The following is a 27,399-nucleotide window of genomic DNA, read 5'->3' on the forward strand; positions in this document are numbered from 1 at the left end:
TTTACTCGATTGGTTTGGTTTATTGGTTTGACACTATAATAACTTGAATTCACATATATGTAAGCTGTTAATAACAATATAAAACAGATTTTACGCACAAACCGCTACTCATATTAGCTATGTGAAGGTACATCAAAAGCACAGTCCTAGGATGAAACCAATCTCAAGATGTATGCTCCAATTCTAGGCAGGATACTTTGAAGCAAGTCCAATTGTATGTTAGTAATTGGTCTAGGATTAGAGCTGAAGTACAAACATAAAAAAGAAAACTATTTACAATGTATGGTTCAAATGTTGCTTTTGCTTATACTGGAGATGTATGAAAAAGTACTAAATTCAATTGCAAGCAAGAGCCCAGGAAAAATAATACTGGTCGGAAGAGCAAGAGTTGGGTTCCTATTAAAATAGGACAGAAAAACAAGGACTCAGAGAAAACACAAGATTTATTAAAGCTGGCTATCACTTTTCCTATTCACTACCTAATATACCAACAAAAAGCATTTCCACTTTTTTTTTTTAAAAAAGAAAACCACACAGATTTTGATAAACACTCTCAAAAGTGAAATGAAATAATGCAAGTCCCTTGAACAATAATATCAGTCGGACTTATATTAGAATGTGGAATGTTGCGGGTAAAAATAGTAACTGTTTATATTTAACTGAATGTAAATTTTGAAAAGATTAATGGGGATGACATTTTCTGTGGTCTTCAAATGCTAAAACAGCTGTCAGTACCTCAAGATTAAATCTGCACAGAAATGCCGAATGTCATCCCATTTTTGAACAAAGATCTGACAGTGTATATTTTGCCATAACATTAAACACATTACAGAATTAAACTTCTATTTCACTAAGATCTATGCAGTATAGCATTCCCAATTTTACTGTATTGAGATTAGCAACAAAAATAAAACATTTTTCCTTAAATTGGCATGCCTTTCCCCTTTCATTTAAGCCTCTTTTTTTGGTTTCAGATCTTCAGCCATTTTCTCCATATGTTTCTGTAACACAGAAGAGACTTGAATCAAAACTTGTTAAGTAAGTAACAAGGCATATTTAACTGTAATGCCTAATTCAGCAAAATTATACCGGATGTAACTCATATATACATAAATACTTGACATGGTCAAGGTTTAACGCTGTGATTTATTTCAATTTAGACTGTTGTAAACAATTCTATCCTTTTGGCAGAGACTTTCACTAAATGCAATACAAATCAAACATAGTGGCATCAAATCTCTCATTTGGCCTTTTCTTTTAAACATGTAGGTACGTGTGAAATGTATTGTTCCTCTTTTAGATCATACTGCTTTGCCATCCCAGTGAGTGTTCTAGCAGTTTTCCAGAAGAATTGTCCAGATTTCTCATTCCTAGAACAGTAATTTTTCTACATTCTTAGATGCTATCTATTAAAAAAAAAAATTCAGAAAGTGCATGAAACACAAAAGGGCACCTTGATAAATTTTGCCTTACCTTCAATTTCTGATAATGTGCAAGGCTGCTGCAGTGAACTTTTTTCGCAGAATCTTCGTTAGTATAGAACAAGGAACACAATTTGCAGTAAAATCCAGTTCTGGGGACAACATAGTTCACACCTAGATATAGAGCATAAAAAGAAAGTTGCAAATTTGACATAGACTATTTGGAATATTGTCAAGATCACAGAATCATAGGGCTGGAAGGAGACAATTGCTCTAATTCATTTTTACTGAACAGAGTAAGTTAGATTCTGAATGTAAATCAATGACCTTTTAAAAGCTAAATCTAAAGATCTAAATATTTTTATTTAGGGTGAGCCATTCTATCAGACATTTAAAAGGTCTCAAAATTATTTACATACATTACAGGATTGATAGTCAAGCATCTATTGGCTTTTTTAAAGTATCCAGCATTTTTGTTTGTAGATATACATATGTAGTATATATATTATCCCAAAGGAAACCATTCTTACCAACTGGAATATTTGGCTGATATGGCCCAATTCTATATTCATCATGAATAGTTTTACTTTCTTGCATGGTAGTGTTATCTTTTTCATCTGTCATTGTGCTGGATGCCCCCTCAGATGATTCCAACTTTAAGTTCTCTGTTTTAGTGCCATTTTCAAATGTCTCATCTTCCTGTTCCATTTCTTCTGTTTTTGTTTCAGCTGAATCGTCCTCAGTTTTTACAACCACTTTCATTAGGCCGGCTTTGTACTGTTTCTGGTGTTCTGCATCTTCCTCATCACCGACTTCATCAAGAGTGACAAAGCCTTTCATACTTCTTGGAAAATTACCTACATGTCGCTGTTGAAACAATGTATTTTAATACATTATTATATATGGCTTTTCACGAGTTCTCAATTACACATTGAAAAATTCTTATATCTAAGTTCGATGGTACAATTACATCTAACAAATATAACACTAATCCTTTTAAAACCAATGTGAATCACAATATCATTTGCAACCCCCCCCACAAAAAGTAACAAGAAAACAAAACAGCATCACATGTAAGGTCCTTTGAACAATTTAGTTTTTAATTATTTTCTGAAAAACCATCAATGAGGGAAACAGCCTGATCTGTATCCATAATACTAGGACTTCCATAGACAGCTGCTACCTTCTCATTTCATTGGCCTTCCTCCAAAATTCTTTCAGAAAGTGCAATTTTAAGTAGTTTTTTCTAATCAGTCACTTACACTGGTTGAAGTAGATGGTTCTTAAAATATTTAGGCACCAAACCATAAAGGAGGCAGCTGAAGATGGCAATACGAGGATTTTAAATTTATCGGCCAACACAAGGATTTTAAATTGTACCCAGAAAGAAACTGGTAACACGCGCAGGCCAGAAGAGTAAATATTTTTGCGTCAATCCTTTCTTGACGTGAAATTTTAATTTTTAAAATGTTTTACTCTCATATAGAAAGCATTCAAGGTTTATAATTGTCTCAAAAAGTTTTTTTTTGCTTTAGCTCAATTCCAAAAACAACCTTTTTGCAAAAATATTATCGGTTTGCCCGTTTCAGATGCTGCTTATCTGCTAGAATAACATAAGTAGGTAGGATACTCAAATTCTTCATGTACTATGTTTACTGAACTAGTTAAAGTTCAGGGTAAGCCACTAGAACAGCAGCTCTCAACCAGTGGTGGGTTTCAAATATGTGAACAACCGGTTCTCTGTGTGGATGCCGCTTTCGGAAGTCCATTCTGGGCCTGGGCCATAAAAAATTAGCTGCCGGTTCTGATGAAGTGGTGCGAACCGGATGAATCCCACCACTGCTGCCAACCTTTTCTGTACCCTGTATCCCTAGAACACTTCTGATATATTCTCGCACCCCTTACAAAAGTTCGAAATAACAGCAACAAATTATGCATATACACTATAATTTTGAAAACCCAAGTTTTCGCATTCCCTGGAATATCGTCTCGCAGCCTGAGTTGGGAACCCCTGCACTAGAATATAAACTGACAGCAAACCAGACTCCTTACTAGCACTGATGATGTTACCTAGTTTGGGTAATGAAATGTCTGCAAGAAAACAAGCAAGCTCAGAGAGCACCAAGGATCCCTACTGTCAACCCTAAGCTACAAATATTCTCCTTTATTGCTACTTAAAGTGCATTCTGTCATGCAATAACGGCAACCTACAAAAGAGGACATCAATGCAGATTATACAGTCAACTGCCAAGGAAGCAAATTGTTTGTACACATACAATTCAAAAAACTTCTTTCCCAAACTGATTTAAACATTCTAACATGCAAAAAACACATTAAAAAAAACTATTCTTGGTTAAAGCACACATCTTTTTTTAGCAGTGTTACCTTTTTGAGTTTTTTCGCAGTTGAAGTAGCCGCGGTATTCTCTTCAGGTTTGGCGGCAGCATCAGCATCTTCGGCTGCCTCCTTTTCTTCAGCAGTTGTATCAGCCAAGTTAGCAACATCGGTCTCATCTGCTGCTGAGCTGCCACTCTCCAGTAATGCTGTTGCTTCCTCATCATCCACCAGCAATTCATCTTCCGATTCAAGGAGTAAATTGGATTCTTCTTGATCTCCTTGTCCACCTTCTTTTGCATCTAACCTCTCTGATTCGTCTCTCTCCTCGTCTTTGCCTTCAGTACTGTTGCTTTCACCTTTCTCGCTATCATCAGTCTTACATTTCTTTTCACTTCCAGAGTCTTTGCTATCTGGAGAGATTCCTCTTTTTCTATATTGTTAAGGAAAAGAACGTGTATTATCTATGACATTAGAACATGTATTTTCAAGGACATTTTGTATTTTTAAGCAAATCAATTAACGGAAGGATTTTACCTTGGTTTATCTTTCTTCAACAAATCCATTCCTTTGTTAGGAATCTGAAACAATATTTCAAATTAAGACGTGGTACAAATATGCTCTGTGGTATACAGAAATGCCAGATATTTCAATATATATCACCAGCAGTTCCGAATTAATCTTGTTACAGTTCTTACAGCAACTTAATGAGGATCTGCAAGCTACTAACATAGGCTTTTCCTCTGGAAGGATGACAGGGATTATTAGCCTCTTGTCAAGATTTAGAGACTGGAATGGGGAGGAAAATTTCTGCTCTCATGTTGTGTTTCCAAAACTCAACACAAGTCTCGCATTCAAATTCAAATATTAATGATAACCAGTCGTATTCCTCTTTCACTATGCACATTAAACAGCTATGCACATGAAACTCTTCGTATTATTTACTGAACTCAAGATCCCAAACTTACGCTAACTCAAGTACTTACTCGTAATATTAATCTCTTGTATTTTTCAGATAAATCGACTTTCACACATCTGCCCTGGAACCAAAGGGCTTTGTTGGAGCAGTGTTCCATCATAGCCACAGCATCTTCTCTGGTCTCCATTTCTATAAAAGCCTATAGAAAAATTATGCAAGATTTCAATTTACATTTTTTTAATGACCGATTTTATGAGGAGACAAAGCTAGGTGATTTTTTTTTAAATCATAAATCAAATATAAGATCTTGTAGCAAAGATAAAACAGATACATAATTAATTCTGGTGGACAGGTTAAATTTTCATATGCACATGAAGCATGTTAAGGATGAAAAGCTGCTAAAAACTGTTTTCCTAAATTACCACAACAAAAAGATGGCAAAAGGTGCTCAGTCACTAAATACAAGAATTTTTTTTATTCTACATTTCTACTTAAATAACTAAACTCTTTCTTATGTTACTACAAGAATTACCTGACTCTTCATTCTCATCAATATATAATTCTTTATTTTTCCATAGGGCTCGGCTAATTTAAGTACAGCATTGTCAGAATAGCCCGAATGTGGCAAATTACTAAGATGGATCACACGACCAAGCTGTTGCTTTGCAGGCTCAAATTTCTGATCAGGTTTTGCTTCTGGTTCCTGAAGAGTTAAGAACATCAATACATTATATTAAGTTTTTAGTATAAGAGAGATCATACAATAAAAAGATTAAACATTAGAAAAGAAATGTGAAATCGTGGTTTACCTTTATTCTTTTATATTTTTGTGATAAGTGGACTCTTACAGGTTTGCCAAAAACCAGGGCTGGTGCTGTTGAATAATATTCCACTGCAGCTTGTGCATCTTCAGTGGTAGCCATTTCAATAAATGCCTAAAATAAAACAAAAATAACTTTTTTTTCCAAAAAAGATGAACAAGAATAAAAAACAAGAAAGGAATTGTATTAATATTGTTATTTTGCTGCTACAAATATACATTAAACGTCTTAATCTTGGAGAGAAATCTTTTTCTTTCAAGTATGTAAACATTGTTTTTAAAATAATGATATCTGGCATTCTTCAGATTTCTTTTTCAAGATATGCTTCCTTCTCTTAGTTACATTTGTTCCTGTCAAATCCTGTACTTCAATTAACTTATATACTGCTTAAGAAATTGACTGCCAATAGAGGATTGATGTTTATATTGTATTAAAAATATTCTATCATATAAAATGACTAATACTTACCTCATTAATTTTGTTCAGTATGAGATGATTTGTGATGATTCCAAAAGGTTTAACAAGCTGTAGTAGCTGATATCTCAGGTTTTTCCCTCTCTGAAAGTCCATGATATGCACGACTCTACTTGTCTCCTGTTAATTGCCAGCAGTAATAACCGATACATTCAGTAAAATGAACATAGAAATGAACTTTCTTAGTTCAGAAGCAAATTTTAAGCAAATTCGTAACAAGCAAGTCAATAAAAACAATGGAACAAAAATGCACAATTATATCCTGCCTTAAATTGAAATGTACACCATTCACAAGAGTTACTCAGTTTGCAAATATATCCTCATAAACCAGCTTTGCAAATGCACTTATTAGTAAGTATATGGATGCAGTATCTTAAAGAGAGACCTGAGGGTATCAATTCACCTTGCTCATGAACAGATACATGCAGCTAGGACAGTCTGTTTGTTATCTAGCAAATTAGGCTGGAGTTTCCCATGATCAACAGCCTTCCATCGAACAGAGTATTGATAGTCCTTGACTTTACATCCATTAGTAATGATTTGCAGCTATGACTGGTTCTTGTACTTATGACCACAAGTGTCCCTGTAGCGATGTGATCACAATTTAGGTGCTTGGCAATCAGCTCACACTTATCACAGCTGCAGAATGCTGCGGGCATGCAATTGTGATCTTATCAGCTGTCTTCCAACAAGCAAAATCAATAGAAGATAGATTTACTTAATGTGATTTGCTTAATGACTGCAGTAAAAATGATTACAAAATTGGATCCAGTCATGTGATGACTCCTTTAACAACTGCATCATTTAGTGATTGAAGTACTGGTCTCGATTGTAGTTGTAGCTTGAGGACTATCTGTAGTTTTATGTGATAACTTAAACTTGTAAACATATGGTTTGAAAAGGTATATATAATCCAGATAATGGACAACCTCTTTCATTAAAAGCAGATACTCATTTCAAGTAAAACCAATTGTTGAGTACAAATTTTAAATGTAAACGTACATTAATTTTACAGAGAATTGAATACTAACCACTCTGCCTTTCTGCATATGTCTAGGTCCTTGCATGTTTCCATTCCCAGCTATCAATACAGTGTAAGGGGAAAAAATAATAGTTCATTAGAAAGAATACTGACTTTGTGGCATATGATAATGCAGAACCTTAAACAGTTTGACTTAGAATATATCTGAAATTTTAGCATATCAAAGAAATATAACTCAAAGTAATATCCATTCAATCACACCTCAATTCCAGATACTATTTATCTAATATGATCAAATAGTACTACTGTAAATGTCAGATAACAATGTTATCAAGATGCATACTTTGATTTAAAAAGTTCTACTATGGATGATTTGACTCCATACTGCATTACATCCTGATATATAGTCCTATCAGAAATTAATTTAATTTTATTACCTCTTGACCCAACAGGTGGTCCTCCCAGATGAAATGGGGGTGGAGGTGGCCCCAAAATTCCTGGGGCTGGATTTGTTGATTGCAACATAAATGGATCACCCCTAAAAGACACACACGAACGCAGAGATCTTTTGTTTTGGAAAATATAATCTTTCACAACCTCCCATTCAGCTTTGTGCATGTAAGTTGTAAGAAATCAGATATATGAAAATAAACAGTAACGCATCAATAACAATTTATTTCCATGGTTTGATATCTGCAGGTAATATTTATCAATATGACTGAATAGTAGCAACACAGATGTCAGATAATGCTGTGAAACATTTCTTTTTGAACCTCAGAAAGATACTTCCAATATATCCCTGTAATTAGAAATGTAAGAAATAGACTCAAAATTCAAACAGCTTGTCAATGTAGGATTCTAAATTATACTACTTTCACACTTTCAGTTGTATGAAAACATCATATTTTACAGTCTCACTGATTGTGACACTGGACAAACTTAATCAGAGAAATTTCAAGAAGGTGCACATTAGAAAAATATTAATTTTTAATGCAAAATATAAACAACTCTATTTAAATCACTCAGTATCTAATGAGACTTTTAAACACTGGGAGAAATGAGTTTTATCTATGTGTTTATTGTATGTATATGTCCCAATAAACAAAAAAAAATGGACAGTGAGCATGTTCTGACATAAGGAAACATGAAATATTAAAAGATTTCAACTGAAACAAAGAAATAAGTAGGATAGAAGGACATGGACTTGATCTGAGAGAGTATTTTCCAGGGAAAGGAAGATTAGAATCAGGAATGATATATAACTATATCCCGATTCCAGGATTCCGTACATCTTACTCTTTTATTATTTTAAAGCTAAAAACTCTAAACTAATTAGCAAATTGGGTAAGAAGAAAAGCCTTTTTTCCTACATTATTCCTATTTTGTGATTATTGAAATAACTAAGCAGTACAATAGAAAATTACTTTTCTAATTCCAAAGTAAAACTATCATGCAACTGATAATTTGGAAATATCATTTCCCCCCTTTGATTTCTCTTGTGCCATTTTTTTTAAAATGGGAGAAAGTAAGCTTTACTTACAATCCATGTGCAGTGTCGTTATCAGGGTTCCATTCAGGGTATCTTTAAAAAAAAGAAGTCAGACAAATCACTCTCTGGAATGTAACTGTTGGGGCTAGAAATACCATGCGTTGTATTTTGGATCTTAGCCCAAAGTTTTTAAATGTATAAATAAGCGTAAATTGATCATTACAATTTCAGAGTCAACACCAATATTCTCAGTAATTTAAAAATACTGGTTTTGAATTACATCAAAGTATATCTAAACAATGCAATGCATCTTTTCTAAAGGCATTTATAAATATTACATTAAATTACAGATTCTACTACAGTGATGGTGAACCTTTTAGAGACTGAGTGCCCAAACTGCAACCCAAAACCCACTTATGCATCATCGAGTGCCGGGTGGGTGTGGCCAATGGGGTGGGCGGGCCCATTGGGTGGGCATGGCTGCGGTGGTAACGGCAGACTGGGTGGGACTAAAAAGTTCAATCAATCAATTCCAACTTTGCAAGATCTTTTTTTTTCCGCGAGAAGTTGAAATTGATTGATTGATTGAACCTTTTTTTGCACACGGCGGCGGAGGGCTAAAGCGAAAAGGTTTTATAAAACCCAGCTGAAGGCCTAGGACTGGGACGACGGCGCGCGTGCCCACAGAGAAGGCTCTGAGTGCCACGTCTGGCACCTGTGCCATAGGTTCGCCATCACTGTTCTACTACATACATATTGGAAGCTTCCATACATTTTAATTTATAGAGTCATAATAGCAAGGTTTATTATTTAGGTCAACAGCAGATTTTTCGGCTGAAACAAAATATGAAGATTTATTTTATCAGTGGAGACTGAGATGGAAATAGAAGTCATAATACTGCAATCATGCAATTTAGCAGATTTGCAGCAGGTTCAGGATCAAACAAATTCTGTGTAGACAAGTAATCTACAAATTTGCCCCCCAATAAAACGTATCAAAAATATGTGGCCAAAAAGGGCCCATTAAATTAAAAAAAGTAGCAGCTTTCAAATCTGTATACAAGCAATCAATTATACAATTATTATACAATCCAAGAAAATTATATTAAGTTTTAGAATAAATGGTTCCTTTTCAAGCAAAATAGTACAATTATAAAGAAAAATATATGTTCAAATCCGTACATTTCAAGGAGAAGTTGACAACGTCGACTGTGACTTGCTCCATTGATATGTTGATTCCACTCCTGCAGAAGTACAAAGTTAGAATGATCAGAAACACAATTTTTAGAACATTATGTCAACACGTACAGAAGGTTTTGCCTTAAGACTTGTGCTATCATTAAAAAGGTTACAGAAACTGACATCCAAACAAGAATCTATTTTGAGTTTCGTGTACTGCACAGTAATTTATCATGAAACAATTTAAGTTCACGTGTTTCCAAGACATGAAGCATGCATTGTTTATATTCCAATTTCAAATTATTTCAAGATATACAACTACGCCTAGTGCAAAATACTTCTGCATATATAAAATACAACAACCAAGCATTATTAGTTCTGCACAAGTGCAGCTTGCCATGTAATATCTTATCTTGGCTGTGAGAATATTTCTCAAGAGCAGCTTGATGGGGAGTTCAGGGCAATACAGTAGCTAGAAATACTGGTAAATGTTTTCTTACTGCACTAGAAAAATGTTTTCCATCAGCAGTAAATCATTGCTTGTAAGTTTAATATTCTAGGTTTTGTATAATGGAAGGAAAAAAACTAAACAAAATTCTAAATGTACATTATATGTACAGCTCTACTAATCACATCCAGCAACCTGTCCTTCAACCAAACAGAACAACAATTTCACCTCAAGATAATGGAGAAAAAGGAGAAAACAGGTTCTGTTTCATGCTGCTTTTAAAATCTGTATTTACCAAAAGCAGCAGTCAACTAAAAGTCAACCCTTCATGATAATGGCAGATTGTCCCAGCCAAGGGACCCAGGATAGGACAAAGATTGTACACTTACATCCCTAAAGCTCAATTATTGGTTTTAATATTAAGAATATTAAACACTAGCTATTATCTGCAATTAGCTCTAGCCTGTTTTTTACATTTGTTTTAACACCTACATAAAATCAATTCACTTTACAATTTTTTCTTCATATTACTGGCTCAAAAAATTAATGTCAGCATAAAAGAAAAAAATAAAACCAAATAGTCCCATTTCACCTTACCTTCACAGAATAACTAGTTTTCAATGTTGCCTTCGCAATTACAAACTGCTGTTTTAAAGTAAATTAATAAGTGCTTCCACAAGCACAGAACTGGGCCCAACTGCAGAATTATAATCCAGATAATCTCAACCTCATTTTAATTTAAGAATTGTTTTAGCCAAATGACAAGAACAGGCTTGCAATTGTGCAAACAATGGTAACTGATATCTCAGAGGTAAACCGACCAGGATGAATTTCAAAAAGAATGATTCTCTGCCCATTTGTACCACTTAATACAGAATTTTATATAAATATAAAAAGGAGAACCTATTGTATATGGATTGTATATACAGAAATTACTTTTTCTTATTACGAATGGGGTTAATTTAAGCACAGTTTTAATCAATTATAGATTAAAATGTGCATTATTTTTAATATACTGCTATAAAACAAAATAAGACCTATTTCACTTCTATTTATGCACATGTAAATGGAAAGCAAGCAGAATCAGGCTTGATTAAGTACTGAATAGAAGGCTACAGGACATATCAGATCTACAGGCTAAATCCTGAACTTGAAAAGCATGTTAGAAGCCGCCAATGGCAAACTTCTTCCCTACTGTTACCAAGAAAGCTACATGACTGCATCCATGTAGTCAGAAGTAAAGCTAGATTCAAGGGTGTCTTTACTTTTTAAAATAGGGTGCTCTTCCTAACAGTATCAGTTCCAGCACACGAGTCATAGTGAACATTTTCACTCCCAAAATGAAGAACTGACGAGATCTTTCTTGCTTTTTTCATTGTTTTTCTAATGCAATTGTGCAATTCCTATAAATCACTTTTGCTATATATTGCTAAAAATATAGAGATAATTTTTGTGTGTGTGATTTTGCAAGAACATAATTGATTTTTTCACCCTATTTTCCTAACCAGAAATAAAATTAAGTAAACCCAAATAGTTTTGAAGCCTTAGGGATCCTTGGTGCTCTCTGAGCACTAACACTAGATGTTATCTAGTTTGAAGGCAGGACAAGAAGCAATGGATGGAAACTAATCAAGGAGAGAAGCAACCTAGCACTAAGGAGAAACTTCCTGACAGTTAGAACAATTAACCAGTGGAGCAACCTGCCTCCAGAAGTGGTGAATGCTCAAACACTGGAAGTTTTCAAGAAGAGACTGGACAGCCATTTGTCTGAAATGGTGTAGGGTTTCCTGCCTGAGCAGGGGGTTGGACTAGATGACCTCCAAGGTACCTTCCAACTTTATTATTATTATTATTTTATTATTGTTGTTGTTGTTGTTGTTATAAATATCTGCAAGGAAACAACCAAGCTCAGGGAGCACCAAGGATCCTTCATTTCAACTACAAATATTCTCCCTTATTAGTTTTAAAGTCTCTTTCATAGCTCTAAAATAACTGTTATGAATTACACTTACCTTGACTGACTCAAAGCATTCAATACATTAAGTGAAACTTAACGAATAATTTTACAACCAAATGTTTTCTTTTTATTGTCAAAATATATTACTATGGTTAAAATGGAGTCTTATGAATCAGAAATTTTATCTTTCAATAAAGTCTTTGCTGGGCTGCTCTATTATTTTTGGATCACATACAACGAGCCAAGAGAGGAGGGATGCTTCCAAAATCAAATCTTCTAAACGTCTGGACAGATTAATCAGTTCCTTGTTTCTAATCATATTTTTACAGGGCAAATGTATTATACTTCTAGAATCCTTAAAATATGAGAACAGAAGGTAAAATTGATATGGCTAGTCTATAAATACTTGTGAGGTATCCAAAAACAGTAAATATACAATTTTAAAATACTGTCATTAAATTAAACTAACATGAAGTAAGGTTATCTGGTTAAAGTTACAAGGAAATATATTTTTAACCCCCCTGGCCACTGGTTTTGAAATTCATTAACAGTCAGGAAAGGTTGTCCTTGATAATGGGAGAATGTATCCTCTGTCTTTGATATTTTCTTAATAAAAACATTAGTAAAAAAGTACAAATTACAGTGAATAACATAGTGAAGCAAAATAATAGATTTGGTATAATACTTTCAATAATTTATTCTGTTTCTTGCACAGCTTGTTTCAATCTGAAACTGCACTAGAAACATTTAAGGAAGGGAAAAAAAGGAGACTAGATTTTTTTTCTTTCAATTGCACGTGAATATATAGAAGTTTTTTTAGCTGTTTACAGCTGGGTCTTTTTTTCTTACAAGCTATAATGACAACTTTCAATTAAGATGTTCGTTTTAATCAAAACTAAAAAGTTTTAAAGTTCAGCCAAAAATTAATAGTTGAAAATGCTGAACTTATCAAAAGTCAGCATACTTAATATTCCAAGTAAAGTGACTATACATTTTGATAAACTGAAAGAAGCAAGAGATTCTATTTAGAACAATACAACAGTATTTTAGTGCAAGAGACAACTATATAAGCACCATTATTATGAGCTGTCTTATTACTAGAGTTTTACGTAACTGCTTTTTAGAAACCTGGTAAATTTGAGATTGACCTCAAAGGTATTTATGCATACACACACCCATCATGGAATTTCCTTATGGGATAAGCAACATTATGTAAAGCATAAAAAAAGAGTAAGATCCCAAGTGTATCACAATATACTGCATACACATTTGGTTAGGATGATGTACATCCTGCTTCATGGGATACAGCCAATAATGCATTAACTTGCAAGGCAGTGTGGAGATTAGAGATCTTGCCTGGCACAGAACAGTGTTTTTCAAAGTAAAATGGGCTTTGAACTGTGGGCCAAAATGTGTCTAAACTGATCAGTTTGCATCAGAAGAGAAAGCTACCTATGGCACAAGCACAATTAAAGTTGGTAACGAACCCTCTATATTACTAAGACTAAAACATTGTATGATCACAGAGGTTCGCAAAGATATTTTATTAAGGTAAGAAAAAAAAGTTTCAGATGGTAGAAGAATCAAGCAGAGAATTCAGATGAACAAACAATATTTCATTTTTCACACGTCTGGAAACGATTTTGCATACACCAAAGTATTTTTTGAAGAGGAAGAACAACAGTGAAGAAAGTGTTAGCAATACCCAAGGAAATCATTTTAAGCACACAAAGTGCACTCTTACCTGGATTTCTGACAATATGCTTTGAAAAGAAAAAATGTAACAACAGTAATAATATTCAGCTTTAGTTTCCCATTGCCAAACTAACAGAGGACCAGTTTGTAAAACAATTAGGAAATATGAATAAGCCACACTTGCTGTTTGGTTTCAGACCTACATTCTAAGTATAAGAACGATGTTTGATCAAAACTCTTAAAAGATCTATTCTAAACAGACACTGCCAATGAGAACATGATATACTGTACAACAGCAGTAATCTGTTTATTTTTCTAAAAAGGGACAGATGCAATATGTGTAATAAAAAGTGACCCTAAAGTATGTAAGAAAGTTGTGAAAAGGAAGGAAAAAATGAGAAGTTTCAGCCATAGCATGAAAATAGTTTTTAAAGTGAATTTTAAAAAGAATGAATTCATTTAAAAATGCTATTACCCTACAAATTTGTTCCAGGACCATCCATTAAAGTATTTTCTCAGACTATGGACAAGAAGAAAAAAACTGAATGTGCAAGGACGGTATCTTAACTAGAACCAATTAGCAATCAAGACAGATGGGAAGAAATGTTGAATCTAGCTCTGAATAACTGCAAAACAAAATGAAAAACTACCCCAAACCAAGTAAAGAGATTATGTAGATGCAAAATATAGACTAGATGGTAACTGGCTTGGATTTAAGCAATATAGGTGAAACAATATATTAAAAGTCCTGGTTTCATGATTTGCTAATGATGCCCTGAAATTAAGTGGCTTTGTCACTTAAAATTCTTTTGAGACCTTTGTATAAGTATTTAGAACACAGAAATTGAGGCAAAGAAACAAGCAATAGGGACTACAAGTAAAGAAAAATAAGCATCTGATGCTGAACTCACCTTATTAGAATGAACAGGCATATCACAGATAGAGCACAGATGGGGATAGCCCTTCGGTAAGAGTCCATGGAAGTCTTCAATATTGCTATCTGGTGGAGCACCTCTTTTTTTCTCAAAGAGAGATCTCTCAGGGACACGACTCAGTCTGTCATACTCACTGTCAAATTTACGATATTTATGCGAAGTTTCGCCATAATAAGAGTCCTCCCTACACCTTTCTCCATCTCTTAATCTGTCATCTTCATAATCCATTCTGTCATAATAAACAGATTCTTGAGAACGACTTCCATGATCATAATCAACCACACGGTTGAGACTAGAACCACCATCGTCAAAGCTATCTCTTCTAAAATGCCTTTTCTCTTCCCAATCATCCCTAGGAACTCTGTATGGCGGCTCCCGTGCAGCTGATCTGCCATCTCTACCATAACTCAGTGAAGGACCTTCTTCAGCTCTCCTTCTTTTAAGTTGCAGAAGTATTTGAGGCAAGTTTTCAGGAGTGATCTTGTCCTCAGGATAACGACTCAGTTCATCTAAGTCTCTAGCAGACAGACCAAGGCTGGCCAGAATATTAGTGGCCTGCTCTGCATCTCCACGGTGCTGAGAAGACAGAGAGAGTGGGCCTCTATTTCCAATGTTAAATATAGACTGTAAGGCATGGGAAGATGCACCAGCAGAAGACAGTGCACTATGAGATCCTTGTTGATTCAATGAAGAACTCATTCCAAGATTCATTAAGCTAGCAAGGCGGGCAGTACCCTGGTTCATCCTTCCAAGAGATGCTGGCACATTTAAAGATTGGGTAGCAGCAGCAAGAAGGCCTATTCCTGCAGAGAGGTCACGTCCATGACCTTGGGAATCCCTATTTAGAGATGCCTGGTGGAATGACTTGGACATTGCTGATCTATAGCTTGTTTACTATGAATCAAACTTTAGAGATGTCTGAAAAGAAAGCTCACTCTAGAAAGCTAGGTAAACGTCACTTCAATAATGTTAACGCCAAGAAAGGGATCAATAATGATCGTAGATCTTCTTCAAGCTGAGAAACACCAAACAAGTCTGTAGAAAAACAAGCAGTTTTAGTCATAAAATCCTTTATGCGGATGCAGTTTTAAAATGTATGCATCATGTTGATCTAAAAACAATTTAAGATATTACATGGATTTCCCTATGTAACCTCAAAAATTGGATCATTAATCTTCTGATAAGAAATTGAGTTTCCCCCCCAAATAAGCACCAATTTTTGCCACTAAATATATCTATTTTCAAGCATTTATATTTAAATTGCAGGGTGCATACATCTTAACTGCTTCAGATTCCAGGAAAAAAAGACCACAGTATACCAGCTATGGAACCAAGAAATATAATTCACATTTGTTAAAAGCTATGACTTATAACATTGGTGAAAGATGAAACATAAGAATAGCTTATAACATTGGTGAAAGATGAAACATAAGAATAGCTGAGTACTTAATGAGACCAAGTAATTTTTGTTCAAAATTTGAGTAACCGATTTGAGACTTTGGAAAGAATATTAGGCTTTGGGAGGTCCAAAAACAGTCTCAAACATAAAACGTATAGCCTATGCTACATAAACTCAAATCAGGCCCAGATTTCACTGATGCCTGATTGTGAGACCAAAGTTTTGTTTGAAGAAGAGAAATTTTCTGCACTATTCTAATAAGCCTAACTGTTGAAGGATATGCATTGTTATTTCTAGAACTCCATAATACATAGCTAGTATTTCTCATTTAATAGGCTTTTATTTATGCTGTTGTTCTTATACCAACAGTATCAAAAAGCCCATTTGTTTCTATAATGGCTTTTGAAGAAAAGAAGAGTTCATAAGAATTTTATAAAGTATCTCAGAATGCTAATTTTATGAACTCCCCCCAAACAAATGAGACCTCATTGTACCTCAAACACTTTTGAAAAAACTCACTTAACTCTAAAATTTTAACACCCATTCTTGCTACAGAATAGTCTGAGGAAAGGCCAGAAGCAGAGTGGAGGATAATGACATTCCAAGTGAACATATTTTGCAATTATTTTCTCATTTAGCAAGAAAAGAATACATTAGACAAATACTCACAAAGTGTACAAAACATTTACCAAGTTTCATTGGTAACAGATATTTAATGTAACCAACAAATTTTGCTAGTAACACCTACTGTGACAAGTTGCTAAGTCATATAAATACACACAATTATATGACATGCAAAGAAGCATTACATGGACTACTTAAAAATGTAGTATTAAAACTGCTGCTGGAAGCAATTGTTTATTGTCAGATAAAACCGATGCAGGGTACAATAGGTATCTATTGTAAAAAGATGTTTTACTAATAATCCAGTTATTTTTTTGTAAAGGTAAATGGAATGAATAAATTGAAAAGTACTAATACAACTGTAATACTAGAAGAATAGGCAAATTATTGTACGCACAGAGCAGATGTCGATGGAAATAGAAAAGAAGGAATGGACAAATGTCAAGTGAGAAATATAATCTATGACACTTGACTGAACGTAAGAATTCCTAAACAAAAGTTTAACCAGTTTGACCACAGTTTAGGAATAAGATTTAAAATATTTGAAAAATATTTGAAAGTTTAATCACTGGCTTAGGGCAAATAAATTGCTCCCAGATTAGCAGGTGCCAAAACCCTAGCAGATGAGTGTAGTCTTTTTAAAGACCAGTAGAAAGCCCGGTGATCTTTCACTGCACGTATGGACTATGTAGCTAGAAACTTCCTAGCAGCAGTAGAGGAACTGTTCATCTTTCCAGCTACATCTACAATGTAAAGGTTAATGGAATGTTTACTCTTTAATAGTCATTTGAGTTAATTTTTCTGACTCCATCTGACATCTTGTCACTGACAAAGACAGTAAGTAACATCAATTGATCCGAGTTCCTAATTCTTAAATAGTCAAAGAGAGGAGATGGGTTATATAGTGATGAGAAAAGCCTCTATAAGATACTTCTAGTAACCCGCTAGTGCAACGGTTCCTAAGCAGAGTCTTAACATTAGAGAAACAGGTGCTAGAATGTAGCATAAGAAGGCCCGGCTCAAATTAAGCCCTAACAGGTACAGTGAACTACTCAACTTTTACTTTCAGGGGCAACATCGTAATTGCAATTTTTTCCTTGCTGTTTTGGATTAAAAGGGCATGGTAATCAAGAAAGGCATCTACTTTTATTAATTTGGTTTCCTTTTTAGTAGTGATCAAATGTTAAGCACAAATTTAAACTATTGATGGTAAGAGAATACAGGGATGATAATTTTTTTTAACACAAAGGCATAGTATAAGCAATTTTTGGTTGAAAAATAGGTTTCAGTTTGACTCAATGATCATTTTTTTAAAAAGAAAAGACCTTTACTATTTGTGTGTTTCAAGAGTTCAAGATAAAATATTTTTTGAATTCTGATTTTTTTTAAAAAAAAATCCATCGACTTTGCAAGGTTGGTTATATTACTTAAAACACACATATAACCACATCTTTGATCTTAGTCAAGTTTTGAAGGATTTGGACAATTGTCAGATCCAGGAGCATCTGAAGAGTACCTCCTGACAGAGTTGGGCTGCCCAGCAGATGGTTTCACTGCATAGCCTGGTTTCCACACAAGCTGCAACTGCCCAGGCTTATATGAAATCGATGTAAACCTACAAAGAAAAAAGGAGATATCAGAGTAGTCTTAAAAATGGAACACTCAAAGGGGATATCCCAATAAGTTGGTGAGGGAGAAAAATGACAATAGCAACATTTCCCAAATCGGGATAATTTCACTTCTCTAAGATTCAACTGTTTTTGTTTGCCATCTTTTATTATGATTATAGGGTGAAACAGTATGAGGAACTGGAAAAAGTAGGATATGTAATCAGTCTCCTTAAAAGGTTGTAAGAATTATACTGACTTAAGTCCTAGACATGATGAGGCATATATATATATAAAGAAACTAAAAGTTAATATGCCAAGCTTAAGAATTATTTTACCATTGCCAATTAAGGCTGAGAATATTTTCCATTTTGCCTCAAGTAGAAACTGGAGTGGAAATAGAGAAACAGGATTTTCTACCTATAAAGAGATAGCCCTGTTCTATTACTACACATTTCTAAAGGTCTATTTAGAAAGAAACAAACAAAACCGTATTACTGGCTTTTTACCAGGGTGTGAGATAAAAGTCAGCACAGAAAAGGGAAAGAAATTGTATTTTTCTGTGAGAAGTTATTCCACTCATGTAAGTAGGAGAGGCAGTTATTCTCTCCCTAACTTCCTAGAGTTTCCCCAACCTAGCATAACGTGAGGATAAAGAAAGTTTCATAATACATGCAGATGTTCATTCGTGTAATGCTGAACTTCAACCAAAGATTTGAGAACCGATTTGCAAACCAGGCAGAAGCCTGTCAAAGAAGAATAATTTATGGAAATATGGGAACATTCAATTATTGAAGAATGGGTCTCCTGCACCTCAGAATGCTACTTGATTTAAACAATAAAAATTATACTGCCTAGTATAGAAATGTATGTGTACTACATTCAAGAAATTATTTTTTAGTGCTGCTTATACTGATGTTAGCTAAATAAAATCAGGCAACTAGTTACTTCAGTTTCAAAAGAAATTCCCTATTTCAGTGGTTCTCAACCTTTTGTTCACCACTGATGCCTTTTAAATACCTTTTGGGGCCAACGCAGCATCAAGACTTAACTCAAGATTTAAATCATATTTCTTCAGGTCTTCATGACCCCCCAGGGGTCTGCGGACCACAGGTTGAGTACTGCCTTATTCAATTCAAGCATATAAAAACTATATCCAGAGACAAGTTAGCAGGAAAAATAATAGTGTTACCAAGTTCAGTTGTGCAATGGGAATAGAAAACACTTAGCATTCCACCACTGCAGATGTTTTGGAGCAAAGGTTGGCATGAATGCAGGGGTATAATAGTCCCCACTGATTTCCATATCCATGCCAGGATTTCAGATCCACACCTAGCCATCTATAAAATTATAATTTATATAATTTTTATATAAACTATAAGGTAATCCTCAACATACTACAACTGAGACTAAAATTTCAATGGCTGAGCAAAGCAATTAAGATATTATGTAACTGCTTCACTTAATTATCACAATCCCTGCATTTCCAGTTATGATTGTTAAGTGTACAGTTAGGCTACCTAGAGAGAGTTCAAATCCCACGAAAGCCAGCTGGGTGACCATGGGCCAGACACTCTCTCAACCCTGCTCACCTCACAGGGGTGTTTGCTGTGGGGAAAATAGGGGGAGAGAGGAAGGTGTGTTGGATATATTTGCTGCCCTGAATCATTTGTAAAAATAAGAAGTCCCATGGCAAGATGGGCAGCAAATAAATTTAACAGATAAATAAATGAAACTGGTTGTAAGTGCAAACAGGCTGCCAACAGGTGTGTCAAGCACCAGATCATGATCACAGAACCATGAGTGTGCACACGTAATGCTTTGCAATGGCCAGAAGTGCTTTATAGGAGGTAGAGCACCCTTTCTAAGGCCATAGTAATTTTGGACCATCACGAAAGGGTCATAAGTCAAGGCCTACCTGTAACATATTTATCTGAACATTTCTTAATTCTGGAATTCCAGGAATAGCCCAAATAATTATAGATCATTTAAAATGAAATAACATTTAAATATTAGGTGCTATCTACTATAGCGTTGGTAATACAAACTAAACATTTCACATACTGTATAGATCTCTTACATGGGAAGCAATCAACACAGGTCCAGTTTCACTTATTAGGTTATTTATAAAAGAAGCAATCACAATTGTGCAATAAACATTTCTTTGAAAGAACTGATATTCTCTCCAATAGCAATTCCTAGAGGAAAATGAGCAAAAATGAGCTGCATCCACGACCTCATTTGTTTTAAAGCACCTTTTTCCATTCAGTTCCAAACCACTGCGCAGCCGTGTAATGTATGCAAATTTCTTTAGCAGAGGTGACCTCTGGAATGGAATACTTTAAGTAAATGCATTACAAAATAGATACTGAAGGAGCAAAGCCTTCAGTTGGGATTTCTGCAACATGCAGCAAAACTTGATAAACCAACAAACATGACTTCTCAGTTGCCATTCAATCCAAACCATGAACCTCTAATGATATATCCCATAATCTGCCAAGAGGCAGGCTGCAGAATTATATAGCTATTATTTACACTTTATATTCTAAGATACAAGCTTCATGAAATAACATTGATAATCCAAATACAAGCACAAAAGGGAGTTTTCTCTTTAAAAATCCTTCTCCGAGTAGTTGGCAGTAAAAGCTTTAGATTAGATGAACCATTCAAAAGCAACAAATTATATAGTGGTCTTCCTATGCCAGCCTCCCTTTCATGTAGTATCATGTCATGTCAAGTTAATGTTTATTACAAAGACCAGAACCCTTTCTTGTCAGCACCTTGAAATGAAGAAGTGAGAGCCCAATTTCTCCAAATTAAGTGAAACAACTTTCAGTTGTAAACTACAAGAGAATGCCTTAGCTACAAAGTACATCTCAGATGACAGAAGAGGAGACAAATCCAAAGAAGATGCAAGAATTTAAAAGGACAATAAAAATTGAATAAATTAGAAGAGAAAGAAAGCTAGTGTTTGCACAAGTTAGAATAGAAAGGGTCATAAAACTTAGAAAAGCAAACAAAAGGATATCCCCTAATTAACACCCCTTTGATGGTCACCTGGGGGAAAGACAGAATGACCAGCAATAAGGGTATTTTCAAAAATATTTGATGAACCATTACTAGTGTGTTTAAAAAGAATAAGGAAATTACAGGGAAGATCAGTTGCATTCTTGTGTCTGCAGTGAATATGCAAATAGCCATGTTGAACTGAACTTTTAAATAGGGGAAATTAAACTAAAATAAAATGTAACTGATAAGTTAAAACTAACCACTGAATCCAAACATCTACCTAGTTCTTTAAATATCTGCATATGCAACTGCTGATCCAGAAAACATATAACTTCTTTCCCCAACTTGGTACCTGTATTCAACAACTAGAAAATATGCATTTTTTTCACATTTTAAAATGGATTCAAAGTATGGGAAGAAAGTTACAAGTAGTTACAGATCAGCTAAAACTACCTAGCAGATATTAGCGATAAAATATTAAAGAAAAAAACATCAGGAATATACTGCAGAAAGTACTTTCAATAAAATGGGGCTTCTCTAAGAATAGCTTTTATAGTTTTTCAAACTTTAAATTTTTGTAAGGAATGTAAATGCAGCTAAATTATCAACTTATGATCACAATTGGGACCAGAATTTCCATCCTAAGTTGTTGCAATTGTAAGCTGAGTCAGAGCCAATTTTTTTTACAGCAGTTATTAACCAAATAACCATGATTAAGTGAACTACAGACATTAAGCAAGTCCAGTTTCCCTAATGGGCGTTTTTGCTGGATATTGGCAAAAAAAAAATTGGCAAATCGCAATCATATGACCATGGAGTGATGAACTAGTCATAAATATGAATCGGTTGCCAAGCACTCCAATTGTAATCAAGAATAGCATGATGGTTGTAAGTGTGAGTACAGGTTGTAAGTCACTTTGCAAGGCCATCATAACTTTGAACTGTCATTAGAACACAAGGTCATAAGTTGAGGACTGTCTATGATTATGATCCAAGAAATTCTATATGCCATTACTTCTTTAGAACTGTTTCAAAGTAGCTTATAAAAAATTCCTGGAGAAATATTTTATCTCATCCTTCCACTGTCTGATAACTGGTTAAAGATCAGGAAATAGAGAGTAAAATTAAATATATACTTTTCAAAGGGAAGAAACTGGATTTCCTTAATATGTAACTAACTTATGAGATAGAATTGGGCATGAGTTAATCAGATTTTCCAATTATTCAAGAAAAAGGAAAGAAAGGATTGAAAAAAAGCTGCAAAATAAGCTGTTTAAACTTGGTGAATGGGCTTTAAAATGGAAACTGCAATTTAATATAAATGTAAAGGACTCCACATTGGAGCAACAAGAAATCAGAACTCCAACTATACTTTAATAGAATCTGCATGAGTAATGACTAATCAAGAAAGATATTTTGGGAGTTGTGGTAGATGTAGCATACTCAAAATATCAACTGTTATGTAACCAATGTAAAATAAGTGAATTTCATCCTACAGACCTTTAGAAAGTAGAGTGATATCAGTCATAATATAAAAATTGTCTAATTTAAATCTACAGTGTGACACTCTTGGGAGTACTGGTTATGTTCCCATAATCAAGCTAAGCCATAACCTAGATATGTGCATTACAAACCATACTTTACAACTTAGCACAGTGCATAAACCCAGCCACTGTGTAGAATTCTGTTTACTGCATCTCAGAAAAATTACTATAGCAGCAAAAAAACTGATTAAATGAGAGCAATTCCATTACAAGAAGCAATTATAGAAATTTGGATTATTTATTTCAATGCAGACAGGTAAGGCAAACTGTATTTTAACATGGAAACTAAGTATAACTGTGCTTCCTTTCTCATATAGTTAGATTTGAGTCATCCCTGAAACTAAGTGCAGACAAATGAAAGGCTATAAGTGACTAAAGTACCTTGCGAATCACCGATAGGCCATTGATTTCCTGCATCTGAACTCCTTAGTCACATCTAAGTAACTAAAATGTTAAAACTAGATTGATCAAATATTTTGATCAAATTTTCTAACATTTTAATCTTAAAAAGCAGTCCTTATCAGACATGAATGTGAATTTAAACTGTGTTTTAAGAACTTCTAAGATCCAAGTGCAATATTCCAGGGTTTAGTTTTGATAAACTAGAACTTTATTGATAGCTAATATCCTCTTTTCCTTTGTCTAAACTTGCTGCTTATCCCTATAACAGCTATGTTTCATAAGAGAGTTTAGTCTTCAAGGAATTGGAAAAAAATAGCTGGGCAATTCAGCATTAACATTCAACTCAAGATGTTTTAATTACTATATATAGGGCATTCATGGGCTGTAATTTTTTTTAAAAAAAGTATACCAAGTTTGTAATTACACATAATTTCAGGAATGAGCAAAATTGGAGAATAATTTCAAATATCAACCAACACTGAATTATATTACTCCAAGGCTGCCAGTCTAGAAAAAAAACAGTAGAGCTAAGCCTACAAAGTTGCAAGCAAGGTAAAGACATTCATTATTCAATTCTAAGTTCATTAAACTGTTCATCAATTTAGTCATTCAATTAAATTCATCAATTTAAAGTATTCATCAATTTAACTCAGAAATTAAATATTTCTGAAACAATGTTATAGATTAATATGGCTATACTAAGAAGCAGTCAAATATCTTTGGTATAGATTATCTTGGCCTAATTTTTTCCTAATGAAATATTTACACATATTTTTACTAATAAATATTTGAATATTTACAATGGGAGATTGCATGTGCATATGTGTGTGTGTGAGAGAGAGACTTTGCCCCATTAATTTGGGAAAGAAGAAAGTTTTATAGCTAGATTCCCAATTCAAATGTTCCACTACTTACTGTGACATGTTTTGGAGGGGAAAAAAAGTTTGCAATCATATTCATTAACCATTTCTGATGAATATTCTACTTCTATTCTTTAAACATTTCAATTTTGCATAATTTTATGGAAAATACCACGGAAAACATAGCCATTACTAGTCTCAATACACGTCCAGTATCAAATCCTGATGAAATATAGGCTGCAATAGAATTTTTTGCGTTTGATGAATTAATCGGGCCTTTGATCAGCATGAGGAATCAACTTATAGAATTATTCTGGAATAATTCTGGAATCTTGAAAAAGATTCTGGCATTCTAATTCTGGAATCTTGAAAAAAAATACAACAGGGATTCGCTCTCACTACAACCAAGCCTTAAGATTCAAGTTGTCTTGTGTTTAAAAATTTCAAATTCGCAGCTGTGCGTTTTTCATATACAGAAACCATCACCCACAAAAGCTTATCATTAACAACTTTCCATCTTTGCACGAGCCAAAGTAAATTAGTTTTCTAGGTAATTTAAAAAAAACAAAACAAAACCCGCCACTTGCATTCGATCAAGTCGTTCAACTGAGATCAAATCCAACCATCTCAATGTAGCAGACGACAAATATTCGATTAGGATCTCAAAATGGCGATCAGTAAACTTGGGATCAATTTTGCAGTTACGATTTTTTAAAAAAATCATGCATTATTAGACCAAGCGCCTAGTAGTTCAAAGGAGTAATGCCCACGAGGCGCCATTAAATAGTCAAGTAGCACTAAAAATGCATTTGATAATCAGCATCCCTGAATGCAAACGAACTTACTTCTGGGCAAACATGCACAAACCTTGTTTGATCGTCGCTAGTAACGAGAAACACTAAGCAACGCTGTCTTTTTTTAAATTGCAAAGAAGCGCCCAAGAACATAAGATAAAGATGCAAGATGCAAATCGGCTAGCTACTCCAAAGGAAGGTGATAAATATGGCCTACGTAACAAAGAACAAGGAGGTCGTATAAACCTCGACTCGATCAGGCTTCTTTTGCTTCCGAGACCCGCGCATGCGCACGACCACACCTCAGGCTTCGGCGCCGAGGCCTATTTTCTCACTGTTGAGGGCGCGCACGACCACTTTCCGACGGGCGGGGCTTCTCCCTTTCTTTTCCCTCTCCGCATGCGCACGAGCGTTGCGGAGCAGCGCGCGCCCCTCCTCCCTCCGAGTCGCCAACGGTTGAGGCCAAACGGCGCAGCAAAGGAAGCCCGCGCGGCCTAACAAAAATCGACACCGCCCACCTACACCACACTCCTACCTCAGCAAGAAAAGGAGTCTTTCGCTTATTTTTCCATCGCTACCGCAAATAAAACCTGGAAAAAAAAAAGACCAAGAGGGAACAAAAAAAAAAAAATCCCCAACCGAAGCTGCGTAGCTCTCACTCCCACACCGCTCGCATCGGACCGCTAATCTAACCAACGCATGCGCCGTCTGGCCGCAGCGCCTCGAATTTTGTGCGAAGGAGGTTCTCGCGAGAGAACGCGGTCGTTGTGTTGCCCAGCATCTGTCGCGAGAAGCTGAGCTTTGATTTTATTTCAGGTCTTTTATGTTCTCCCCCCCCCCCCCACACGAGCTGGAGAGGAAGTTTTCTTTACTGGCACTAATACCATTTTTTTCCCTCCTCTTCAAATTAGCATCAGGTAGATGAACGCAATAAGCCTGCGTTTACAAAAATAGCTAGGCTTAAATGTGATTGACTAATGTGATTGACTACTTTGAAAATCCAACAATAATACAGTTTAGATATGGAATGGGATGTGTTTTAATCCTGTATTTGGTTCCGGGAAGTCCGGGGGGGGGAGGGGATTAGGGGACAAATTATAAAAATTGATGTATTTATATGTTATAGGTAAACAATAATTATATTGAAAAGAGGAGATGCTCGGCTGGTACCCCAAGCTGCACTCGATGAGGTGGTTAAGAAAGGAGATGGGATGTAGGTAGGTGGAAAGGAGGAAGGAGGAGAGGTTGTGGGTTTAGAGGGAGGAAGGATAGGAAAGTGGATGAGGGTGGAGGCAAGGCGGGGGACTGCCCAGCGTTTCCAAAAATGTATTGATTTGGATTATCTTTTTTCTGCTTGTATTGTAAATGCATCATGTTGGTATTTGTTGTTTAATTATAAAAATCAATAAAAATTTATTAAAAAATAATACACAGTTCACTTATGTTCTAAGAATCCAGACCAATTGGCTTAATTTCATTAAACCATGTTGAGTTCAACATGGTTCAGACTTCAAACTTCAGAGTTCCTGATACAGCCGTTGGCTCCAAAGGCCAGCCCTTGTATGTGGCTAGTCACAAAAATCACAGGGAAACAGTGAAGAATCTTCCTACCACTCTCTATTTGTTCCTTGCTACTTCATATTATTTTTGCCTTTGTTCTCTCAAGAGAAATAGGGGAAGGGGAGTGCCTGCAAATGAATCTTTGGCATGCATCATTTATGTTTTCTATAAGAACTGAGGAGGCCTATCTGTAGCTCAGAGAATTTTTTGAAATGAAGATATTGGAAATGTTCTTTCATTTTTTTTCTTAAGATAGGGAAGAAAGCCTCTTATCTACAGGCACACTGGTGATTCCTTGGAAAAGGTTGCCTATATTAATACTAGTGTGAGGCATGTTTTAAATGAAGTCCAAAGCTTGGACTATAATCGGAATCTCTGCAGAGTTGACAGAGTTTGCTCCTTTTAAATAACCCGCCCTCTTTATTGTAGATTAACAGTATAAATTGGCAGCTTAAAAATAAAAGCCAGGATAACAAATTAATAATAATAACTAGGAACATATTCCTGTACAAACTATTGATATAAGATGAAAAGTTAATCTCTGCAGGATGAGTTATTGGCTAGAATTGGGTTGTGTTTTTTTTTTTAATTCTTTATTAAAAGTGGAAATTCGTGAAGCTACACTTGATCTATCTCAGTGTTTCTCAACCTTGACAATTTTAAGGCATGTGGACTTCAACTCCCAGAATTCCACAGCCAGCATTGCTGGCTGTGGAATTCTGGGAGTTGAAGTCCACTTGCCTTAAAATTGTCAAGGTTGAGAAACACTGAATCTGATTCAGTATTCTATACTGGAGATGCCTCCTGTGTTCAAATTTAGGGGTTTTTTTTCTGCTCACTAGTTAGGGAAATGAAGGCTGACAAAGCCATTATTAGACGAGAAAGAAATTTGCTAAAGATATGTACATACAAATGTACTGTGACTGAAGAGAGAGGAGAGGAATTT

General features: G+C 35.0%; 1 protein-coding gene across 3 annotated transcripts; it reads right to left on the bottom strand.

The window, feature by feature from the left end:
• On the bottom strand, positions 1-25,593 carry MATR3 (matrin 3). 3 transcript variants are annotated; one of them, XM_015818687.1, is made up of 16 exons: positions 25,429-25,593; positions 18,194-18,292; positions 14,631-15,689; positions 9,623-9,684; positions 8,492-8,533; positions 7,389-7,489; positions 7,001-7,050; positions 5,964-6,089; positions 5,484-5,609; positions 5,207-5,377; positions 4,742-4,873; positions 4,293-4,336; positions 3,807-4,188; positions 1,952-2,288; positions 1,474-1,595; positions 1-1,001 (listed from the first exon to the last, which is right to left on the bottom strand). In XM_015818687.1, the coding sequence occupies exons 3-16, from the start codon at positions 15,525-15,527 to the stop codon at positions 951-953; spliced, it is 2,643 nt and encodes an 880-aa protein (XP_015674173.1). In that variant the 5' UTR covers positions 15,528-15,689; positions 18,194-18,292; positions 25,429-25,593; the 3' UTR covers positions 1-950. The 3 variants fall into 3 exon arrangements, with proteins under 3 accessions (XP_015674173.1, XP_015674172.1, XP_015674174.1); XM_015818686.1 differs by lacking the exon at positions 25,429-25,593 and adding an exon at positions 24,967-25,008; XM_015818688.1 differs by lacking the exon at positions 18,194-18,292 and having other exon boundaries at positions 25,429-25,489.
• Positions 25,594-27,399: the final 1,806 nt, after the last annotated feature.

The sequence above is a fragment of the Protobothrops mucrosquamatus genome, unplaced genomic scaffold, assembly GCF_001527695.2.
Source record: "Protobothrops mucrosquamatus isolate PMUCROS unplaced genomic scaffold, P.Mucros_1.0 scaffold778, whole genome shotgun sequence".
Classification (NCBI taxonomy): Eukaryota; Metazoa; Chordata; class Lepidosauria; order Squamata; family Viperidae; genus Protobothrops; species Protobothrops mucrosquamatus.